The 10,922-nt window shown below is 46.1% G+C and overlaps 1 protein-coding gene across 5 annotated transcripts in view; it reads left to right on the forward strand.

The window, feature by feature from the left end:
• Window positions 1-10,922, forward strand: part of TLR5 (toll like receptor 5) — a 46,432-nt gene that overhangs the window by 17,399 nt on the left and 18,111 nt on the right. For 4 of the 5 annotated variants that reach the window (XM_046679585.1, XM_046679587.1, XM_046679586.1 and 1 more), the window contains one exon: window positions 5,990-9,611. The exons of the other annotated variant lie outside the window; for it this stretch is intronic. In XM_046679585.1, coding sequence (XP_046535541.1) covers window positions 5,994-8,573 — 2,580 coding nt within the window. In that variant the 5' untranslated portion in view covers window positions 5,990-5,993 and the 3' untranslated portion in view covers window positions 8,574-9,611. Of the gene's footprint in view, window positions 1-5,989; window positions 9,612-10,922 lie in introns of those variants that run through there. 5 annotated transcript variants of the gene reach the window in all.

Consider the following 10,922-nt stretch of genomic DNA (forward strand, 5'->3'; position numbering starts at 1 on the left):
GTTCTACTCGTCTTATCCATTTTACTATTTAATTTTGGCTTCCCTATTATGGACTTGAAAATTCAATATACTGGAACGTGTATTTTCTGGGGCTCTCTTTCATTCGTTGTTACCAGAAATTCAAGGTCAAGCCACCTAGTTCAGTGTATGCATTTGGGGGCCGGCGCTGCGTCATCTGTATAAAGACAGAATTGAAGCTAGAAAGTTTAACTCTGTTATTCTGAGCTGGTGTTCTCACTCCCCTGTCTCTCAGGGATTTTTCTGTCTGGTGACATCAGATGAGAAATCCCTCTGGTGTTTGGCTAAAACAGCAACTGCAAACGTGTGAGCAACTTGGAGGCCAAGTTCGTTCTTTCCCACAAGGACTGTAGTTCAATATCAGAACACATTTATCTCACTGTCACTTAAAATCCTCGTTTGTGAAATCAAAATTTTGACTCATTTTTTCTTCCAGAACAGAGATCAGAAAACTGTTGTATTTGGACTGCAAAGCCTAAAAGATTTACCATCCGGTCCTTTACAGAAAAAGTTTTCCAGGCCCTGTTCTAGAATATACAACTTGATGGTTCTTATGCATAAACAAAGAGGTTGAAGTGGGCAGGCTCCGGGAGGTTGATGTCCTCTCTGAAATTGGGTGCGAAGTTTGGTTTGTGATGCAAATGTGAGTTTTTAGAGGGCAAAGCATCAGAGCTATCATCAGATTCTTGAAGGGGTCTATGACCTCAAAACCTTGAGCTACTTACTGTGGTCTGCTGCTGGCAGTGCAGACAGAGAGCAACAGCTCCCTGTAGCATCCTCACGTGTGAGCCATGAGCCTGACATTCTGATGTCCTCGTAGGGTACTTTAGAGTCCACTTCACACTAAAAGATGAGACACAGAAAACACAATAAGAAGGTGATCTTTCCATGACCATCGATTTTGCCCATCTTCAGTTTTCTTCTTGTCTCCTCCGAAGCACATCTCTGGAATCTTCCCCCTGAGAACCACCGAATAAGGGCTCCCGCCTCTTACCACGTGCCTTTATCTGTGTCGCCCAGCTTCTAGAATCACAGTCCAACGTTTGCACACCAGGAAACTCAGAGCCTGATTTAGGGCCCACGGCAGGAAGTGCCTCCTTACTTGTTCCTGGTAACATCCAGGTCTCTCTTTGAAGGTGCCCATCTGCCCTTTTTAAGTGAGTTTCATTGGTCATGGTTATATTTGATATTATAGGATGCTTTGGGGAAATACGTAGAATGGAAATTATAAAAGTATAATTGAAGATGGCAGGGACAGTGGTGTGACAGAGCCTGTCCCTGAGAGGACCTGTCTCAAACTTCAAGACAGGAGGGACCGGTGTGTGCCTTTGGGGATTTCTTCTGAGCTGTGATGCCCACCTCTGCCCTGACTGGTTTCTATTTTCTTTCTGAGAATTCTTCGGTTTATCTGTGGAGATCACTTTGAACTTTCACCCCATTTTCCAAAATGCCAGCCTCCCTACCAGTGTGTGTCATCTCTACATATGGGCCATTGGCGCCGAGGACCACCTGACTCCAAAAGAAATTCCCTGAGAAAAAAAGGGGCAACTTTGCTTTTATTACTCAATCTGGTCATCCACGAAAGAAACAACCACAAAATGTTTAGGTGGAAATAATAATCAGGACTCAAAGGATGTCTGGGTTTAGTCATTGGGGTGCCTGTGGTGAATGTGGGAAGAAAGAACTGGAAGCTTTACATCTGTGGGCTGCAGTGTGGTCAGGCCCAGTGCCCCTTTTTATAACAAATGTTTAAATAACCCTTTTACTATTTTGAAATGAAATTCATAGATATAATACAATCTACCTGCTCACATAATTTTAAAGAAATCAATATAATGCCCTAACTGGAATATAGAAAAGAAATAAAAGGGAAAGTAATTTATAATGAATTAATATGTGTTTCAGTATGTGCATGCTTGGGTTCAACTACACTAGAAAATGGAATTTTCGTCAGACTCTTGCACCTGTTTGTAAAGAGTAAGTTTGGATTTAAGAGAAGTATTAAAATATTCAACTGACACTTCTTAAACTGTTTTTTTTATTACATTTGACGTTTAGAAATGAGGGCCAAATAAATCTACTCACACGTAAATGCAGTCACCATGAAGGTGACATAGACAACACGGTGTGTTATGTGGTTCTTGATTCCCCAAGGAGGCCTTGGACATTTTGAAGAATTTTCTGAAATGGTGAATAGCTCTTCATAAAGTTCCAAATTAAACAAGGTACAATCTTACCTAGATTTACAAGGTGGTTGCGTTCCTGGAAAATTCGGTATATGTTAAAGCCATGCAAACAATATTTTATGGCATGTAAAAGAGAATTAGGTTCTGAGGTGATTTTGAGCAGGGTTTTCATCTTCAGTAAAGTCTGGCAGGACATCCTAAAGCTGTGTGGATGCTGGACGGTTCTGCATGGGATGGGGCTGTCTTGCACATCAGCGTCCCTGCTTACTGGGGGGACACCCACCCCATCACAGTGACAACCACAAAACTTCCCTACACACTTACAAAATGCTCACGAAGAGGCAGCTGTCCCCATCAAGAGCCATGGCTTTACCTGGAAAGTTTTATGGATAAAAATGCAATTTTGGGGGGCCGGCCCAGTGGGACAGTGGTTAAGTTTGCACGCTCTGCTTTAGCGGCCTGGGGTTCATGGGTTCGGATCCCAGGGGCAGACCTGCACACTGCTCATCAACCCATGCTGTGGTGTCGTCCTGCATGCAAAGTAGAGGAGGATTGGCACACATGTTAACTCAGTGACAATCTTCCTCAGCAAAAAGAGAAAGATTGGGGGCTGGCTCTCTGGCCGACTGGTTAAGTTCGAGCGCTCCGCTGCAGGCAGCCCAGTGTTTCGTTGGTTCGAGTCCTGGGCATGGACATGGCACTACTCATCAGACCACGCTGAGGCAGCGTCCCACATGCCACAACTAGAGGGACCCACAACGAAGAATATACAACTATGTACCGGGGGGCTTTGGGGAGAAAAAGGAAAAAAATAAAAACATTAAAAAAAAGAGAGAGAGAAAGATTGGCAAGAGATGTCAGCTCAGGGCCAATCTTTCTCACCAAAAAAAAGCAGTTTTCTTCCTTAAAAGGGGCAAATTTCCTTAAACAGACCTAATACCTTTATGTTTCATTGATGGTAATATCATTCATTCAAAATACTCTTTTGGTGGGGGAGGGGGACACCAAGCGTCCTTCTAACTGCTTGCTGCACTTACGGAGAATATAGCCTCAGGGGGAATGATAGCCAGCCCTGGTGGTCCAGTGGTTAAGATTCAGCACTCTCACTGCCATGGTCCTGGTTCCTTTCCTGGTCAGGGAATCACACCAGCCGTCTGTCGGTCGCCATACTGTGGCGGCTGCGTGTTGCTGTGATGCTGAAAGCTATGCCACTGGGATTTCAAACACCAGCAGAGTCACCCAAGGTGGACAGGCTTCAGCGGAGCTTCCAGACTAAGACAGATGAGGAAAGAAGAAGGACCTGGCCACTCACTTGCGAAAAAATTGGCCATGAAAACCCTGTGAATAGCAGCAGAGCACTGTCTGATAGAGTGCTGGCAGGGGAGAGGATGGCACAAAAGACCGGGCAGGGTTCCGCTATGCTGTGCACAGGAATGCTAGGAGTCGGAATCGACTTGATGGCACTAACAAGAAGGGGAGATAGACAGTAAATAAGTGAACAGTTAGACGAGATAATTAACACTTATGATCATTGCTTTGAAAGAAATAAACAAGGTGGTTTTTGAGAGAGTAATGGGGCAGAGGAGCTATTTCAAATAGTGAGTGTGGGAGAAGGCTCTCTGAGGAAACGTTGGTGTGAGATCCAACCATATAAGGAGCAGAGAGAAAGGGTTCATGTAGAGGAAGCAGCATGTACCAAAGTCCTGAGGTTGGAAAGAGTTTGGAGTGGCAGACAGGAGCCCCATATGGTAGAATTCCCAATCCGGGGCCTTGGTGCTAGCTGTTTCCTCTACCTCGAAGGTTGGGGCTCTCCATATCCTTTCTTTACTTCCTTCAGGTCTCTGCTCAAATATCATATTAGAGAGGCCTTTCCTGCCCACTCTATAAATATCAGCCACCCCAGCTCTGGCACTCCGGGTCTCTGTTTTCCTGCTTTACATTTCTCCTAATGGTACCTCTTTCTCTTTTGTTGTCTGCCACCTCTTCCCTGCACTGGAACATAAGCTTCACAAGTGCAGACTTGGCCTATTTTGTTCACTGCTGTATCTCCTGCTCCTCAAACAGTGTCCAACCCATTGTAGATGCTCAGCAAATATTTGTTGAATAATTTGTTGAGGAGGAATGGTTCAAGATGATGCTAAAGAGATTGGCGAGAGCCAGATCGTGTAAGTCCTTGCAGGATTTTATTCCGAGAGCCGTGGGCAGGCAGGAAGGGTTCCGTGCAGAGAGGAGCTGAAGCACATCTTTAAAAGAACACCCCGGCAGCTGCGCGGAGAATGGAGAGCTAGACCAGAAATGAGAGAGACCAGTGAGGAGTTGCCAGTCTAGCCCGGATGAGAGATGGTGGCGGCTTGGAATGCAACGGGCTTGGGAGGTGGGACCAACAGGACTTGCTGATGGAGAGGAGGCGGAAGTGATGTTTAAGGGAACAAGGGTGACTCTGCTGTTGTTACCCTGAGCCTCTGGGAGGAAATGGTGGGGAAATTAAGAGCTAGGGTAAACATTCTCACTGAGTTTTTCCTAATGGTTATTAAATGCCTGGTTTGGATACTTGGGATCAACTCGGATCCATGTCTATTTCCGATTTGCTATAATTTGTATGTCACGGCCTCAAAGTTTCTATGGAAACCCCCCCCCTCAAGTCAGCCCCAACACAAAGCAAAACCTCTTGAGAGCCCGCAGTCAGTCCAGGGCTGGCGCCCTCCCTTAGTGCGTGACGGCTCCCTGCTCCATCTGCCCCGATATTGAAACTTGCCAGGGATGGTGTTTCATGGGATTAAAGCCCTTTATAAACCAGTGCTCCCTCCAATTTCTTTTCTTTTCCACTCATTCTCCTGCCCTCTGAGCCACGTAACTCTTTCCTTACCTTCTTCCAACAGAGGCCTTCTGAGGTCACATTTCTAGCAAGCTGAACAGGTCGCAGGCACCAAAGATGGAGCTGCTGTGCAAATGGTTTGACACTAAGCTCTCTGAGGGTGGGTCCTCCTGGGTTTTCTCTGTACCCCTCACAGCACCCAACACAGTCATTGGGACGTAAGGCAGACACACTTATTGAGCACCTTTTGTTGCTGCACATGTGAAGCAAATGCTCGCCTCAGACAGACAGTGGACTCCCCTATTGGATGTAAGCAAGTGGGCTGTTCCTGTTTGTTGTCATGCACTCACACAGTCATCCAAGTGCCAGGCATGCAGTAGGTGCTCAATACACTGACTGTTAAATTGTGTTAAACTCAATAGACTTGTGATAAACTGACCAAATCTGACTCTATGTGGAAAACGATGTAGAGGACCCAATCTTTGTATGATGAGATGTACTGGGTATGGAGTAAGGATGGAGGAATGGAGACGGACGAGGGAAACTCAGTGGATTTCTTTTCCACTAACAGCTGAGCCTTCTGAGGGCGAGGAGTAGGGTCCCTGGCTGATGTGAAGCAAAAATGTGTCTCTTCCTGTTGTTTTCTCCAACTTCCCTCAGCAAATCTTGAATGGATGAATGCATGAACTAGTGAATGCACAAACAGTTATGATAAGGATTAAGTTACATATTTCTAAACTACCTAGGATAGTGCCTGGTATGTAGAAAATGCAGTGTGTTTGATAGAAAGAGGGTGAGACCAGCTCTGTCTATGCCAGGCAATAGAGCAACAGCCACATCCGTGGAGCCAGAAGAAGGAAGGGGCTAAGGCAGCAGGCGCAGCATGGAGGAATCCCTTCAGTTCTCAAGACCTGTGTGCAATGCCTTGAGCTTAGATGCCTGTGTTTTCATTTTTGCTTCTTCTCCATAGGATCATGGGCGATCACCTCGACCTTCTCTTAGGAATGGTGCTCGTGGCCAGTCCTGTGCTTGGAATTTCTTCCTGCTTCTCTGATGGCCGGATGGCCTTGTATCGTTTCTGCAACCTCACCCAGGTCCCCCAGGTCCCCAACACTACTGAGAGACTCCTGCTAGGCTTCAACTATATCAAGACCATCACAACCGCATCGTTCCCCTTCCTGGAGCAGCTGCAGCTGCTGGAGCTCGGGACTCAGTTTACCCCCTTCACGATTGACAAAGAAGCCTTCAGAAACCTGCCCAATCTTAGAATCTTGGACCTGGGCCACAGTCGGATAGACTTCTTGCATCCAGACGCTTTTCAGGGGCTGCCCCATCTGTTTGAACTCAGACTCTTCTCCTGTGGTCTCTCTGATGCTGTGTTGAAAGATGGTTATTTCAGAAACTTAGAGTCTTTAACTCGCTTGGACCTATCCATAAATCAGATTAGTGGTCTCTCCCTTCATCCTTCATTCTTGGAATTGAATTCCCTGAAGTCCATTGATTTTTCCTCCAACAAAATACCCATTGTATGTGAGGGTGAGCTCGAGCCCCTCCGGGGAAAAACACTGTCCTTTTTAAGCCTTGCTAATAATAACCTGTACAGCAGGGTCTCCGTGGACTGGAAGAAGTGTAAGAACCCCTTCAGAAACATGGTCCTGGAAACCCTAGATGTTTCTGGCAATGGCTGGACCGCGAACATCATAGGAAACTTTAGCAATGCCATCAATGGAAGCCAGATTTTCTCTCTGGTTATTACCTACCACATTATGGGTTCTGGGTTTGGCTTTCATAACGTCAAAGATCCTGACTGGAGCACATTCTCTGGCCTGGCCAGAAGCTCGGTGATACACCTGGACCTTTCACAAGGGTATATCTTCTCCTTGAACTTCCGAGTCTTTGAGAGCCTCAAGGAGCTGAAGGTTCTGAACCTTGCCCACAACAAGATAAACAAGATTGCAAATGAAGCATTTTATGGACTCGACAACCTCCAGCTTCTCAATATGTCAGGTAACCTTCTGGGGGAACTTTATGATTCTAACTTTGATGGACTACCTAAGGTGGCCTATATCGATCTGCAAAAGAATCACATTGGGATCATTCAGGACAAAACATTCAGATTCCTGAAAAAATTACACACCTTGGATCTTCGGGATAATGCTCTTAAAAGAATTGATTTTATTCCCAGCATTCCTAATATCTTCTTGGGCAGCAATAAACTGGTGACTTTGCCAAACATCACACTTACCGCCAACTTCATCCACTTATCAGAGAACAGGCTAGAAGATCTGGGTGATCTCTACTTCCTCCTCCAGGTACCTCAACTCCAGATTCTCATTTTAAATCAAAATCGCTTTTCTTCCTGTAAATCAGCTCATGCTTCTTCAAAGAATCTCAGCTTAGAACAGCTTTTCCTTGGAGAAAATATGTTGCAACTTGCCTGGGAAGCTGGGGTCTGCTGGGATATTTTTAAGGAGCTTTTCCATCTACAAGTCCTGTATTTGAATAATAACTACCTGAATTTCCTTCCACCAGGAGTGTTTAGCGATCTGACTGCATTAAGGAGCCTCAGCCTCAGTTTCAACAGGCTGATGGCTCTTTCTCCTGGTGACTTACCTGCTAATTTAGAGATCCTTTATATATCCAGAAACCAGCTCCTATCTCCTGATCCTGGTTTATTCACGTCACTTGGAGCTGTGGACATAACTCATAACAAGTTCATCTGTGAGTGTGAACTTGGCGCCTTCATCAGTTGGCTCAATCAAACCAATGTCACTATACTTGGGTCTCAAGCAGACATATACTGCATGTACCCCAACTCGCTCTCTGGGGCTCCCCTCTACTCTGTTTCCATGGAGGGTTGTGATGAAGAAGAAATCTTAAAGTCCCTTAAGTTTTCCCTTTTCATTTTATTCACTGTCACGTTGACTCTGTTCCTCATGGCCGTCCTCATTGTCACAAAGTTCCGGGGATTTTGTTTCACTAGTTACATGACAGCCCAGAGACTGGTGTTCAAGGACCGTCATACCAGGGGAAGAGAATCGGATATGTACAAATACGATGCCTATTTATGCTTCAGTAGCAAAGACTTTGAATGGGTGCAAAATGCTTTGCTTAAACACCTGGATGCTCAGTACAGCAACCAAAACAGATTTAAGCTATGTTTTGAAGAAAGAGACTTTGTGCCAGGGGAAAATCACATCGCCAACATCCAGGATGCCGTGTGGAACAGCAGAAAGATTGTCTGTCTTGTGAGCAGACACTTCCTTAGAGACGGGTGGTGCCTCGAAGCCTTCAGTTATGCCCAGAGCAGGTGCTTGTCTGACCTCAACAGTGCCCTCATCGTGGTGGTGGTCGGGTCGCTGTCCCAGTACCAGCTGATGAAGCATCAGTCCATCAGAGGATTCGTACAGACCCAGCAGTACTTGAAGTGGCCTGAGGATCTCCAGGATGTCGGCTGGTTTCTCAAAAAACTCTCCCAACACATACTAAAGAAAGAAAAGAGAACGAAGAAAGACAATAACACTCCGTTGCAAACTCTAGCAACCATCCCCTAGTCAGAGGAGCAGTTTCAACTTATCTCAAGCCAAGAAAACTCTTCACTTTGTACTTGCACTAAGTTATCATTTTGAGGTCCTTTTTGGAGGTTTTTCTTCCTACTCTGAAAACTACATAAATCTCTTGATTTTCATAGCAACTCGATGCTTTGTCTCACTGACCTCCAAGTGGACAGTAATAGATCTAGAAAATTGCAGCTGCCCCTGGAGGTTCCCACTCTCCATTGATTTCCTTTCAGACCCGATAATACTGTCCCCTCCTGTTGCATCGACTATGGAATATATCCTAGTCGGAAGGGCACCTTGAGACAAGTTACAGATGGCTGACACCCTTTCTCCAGCATCAGTTCCAGAATGGGCTGGCCAATGATTCTGAGAGCTCTGTGCTTTTCAGAAGAACACTAAGTAGAAAACAAACAGAAAAGAGTGGTGTTTCCTTCTTCCACCATGGGAACAGGGCCATTGCTGGGTTCAGGTCACGCTCAGCCTCAGGGTGAGAGGTGGCCCCAAAGAAGCCAGGATGAGCATAACTAGATCTCTTGTGCTCATGCTGCTCTTCCCGTGCTTGCCTTCTGGGTCTAACCCTAATGGGTCATGAACATTCTTTTTTGCATGCAACCTTTGTTTCAGCCTGGCCTTTATTTCAGCCTGGCCTTCAAGAACTTCCATGATTTAGCACCAACCTATTCCAGCTTTGTTCTCCCCCCCACCCCATCTCGTTTATCACCCACTCAGGCTGTTGCAGAAAGAACTTGAACTTTGGACACACATCCTGGTTTGAGTGCTGATTCTGCTGCTCATTTGCTATGTAACCTCGAGCATGTTGCACACCGTTGTGGGGCCTCAGTGTTCTCGTCTGTAGACATGATAATATCTACCTCATACAGTTGCCATGAAAATGAAATTGGCCAAGGATGTCAGGCTTCTTAGTTGTCTAATGGCCATGAGAGGGTGCACACAAGGAAGGGCCTTCTGGAGGCAGTTGAAAATTCTGTAAGTTGTATTTTTTTATCTTAAAATAAATCTATATGTATTTTGCATTGTTTCTCTTTTTTTCATACTTATGTTAATATAGAAATATTTTGCTGCAAAGGTATTAAGAATAATTAAACCAAGGAAGGTGTGCCAAAATTACCCCATGGCTTCCCATACAGCCTCCTCCGAATCCACCCTAGCCCCAGGTCAGTTGCTCAACACTCCAAAAGGTGTCTCCCTTCCCCTCACTGCGCCCCACCCAATCCTCACTCCTCCAGAACACTCACTCACACACACACTCACTCACACACACACACATGCACACACTGCTGTTGCATCCCAGCCTCTTCATGTCCCCTCTGATCCACAAGACCAAGCTCGCCCTGCACCCATTGTTCTTTATTCTTTGAACAATGCCTGCGCCCATTAGCATTGTTCTTATGCACAGCATACCCCAGTCTACCCCTTCCTTCTGGAATGTTCTCCCATCTCTGCACATCCATCTGACATGATCTTCAAAATCCAGCCCACCAAATCCATTCCTGGGATGCCTCCAACCCAAAGTCCTCTTCCCTTTTGTGCAAACTCTTTGCACTCTATCTGTTCTTTTAAAACAAGCACTTACTACTTCCTGCCCCCTTTAGAGTTGTGAGCCTGTCTGGCCGCTCACCCCTCTGGACTATAAGCCCCACGAGGAAAGACCCTTTCCTCTGTGTTCCACCCTCACTGGCCATTTCAGATCACGTATGGTTTTGGGACCACACGAGAGTTTCCCATACTTCTTGTCCATGCTTCTTCCTCCCCCTGGAATTTCTTCTCCCCATGCCCACTCCTATCTGCCTGGTGAATTTGCTAGCATGACTCGCATTCTTCGTGACACCACAGATTTCTGTCACTGATATATAACTGTGTTTTGCCAGTGCATTTATGGGTGTGTAGTGGACTACGTAGACTGAGAGCCCTGATGGCAGGGACCTTGTTCATCTTTGTAACCTAAGCCCAGTAAGGTGTTTGGCCCATAGTATGTGCTTAATAAATGCATGGTGAACAGATGAGGTGCATTGCAAAGCCCAGACTCCCTAGTGTCAATGCCTCCTCCTATTAGATGCTCCTGGGAGGGGTAGGGCAGGGCCTAGGGAGAGCGGGATGTCCACACAGGTGCTGAATGGTGAGCTGAAGGGGCAGGAGACCACAGGACCTAAGAAACCACTGAACTTTGTGTCAAATGATGGGGCATAGTATGGGGCTCCTAGGTAGAGGGACAGTCTCAACCTAGACTAGCAGCCAGAAGTCAGGCTAGAGTAGAGGGATAGAGGGATGGAGGAATGGGGGGAGGGAGGATGCAGGGATGGAGGGATGGAGGAATGGGGGGTG

Source organism: Equus quagga, chromosome 12 (genome assembly GCF_021613505.1).
Source record: "Equus quagga isolate Etosha38 chromosome 12, UCLA_HA_Equagga_1.0, whole genome shotgun sequence".
In the NCBI taxonomy this organism is placed as follows: Eukaryota; Metazoa; Chordata; class Mammalia; order Perissodactyla; family Equidae; genus Equus; species Equus quagga.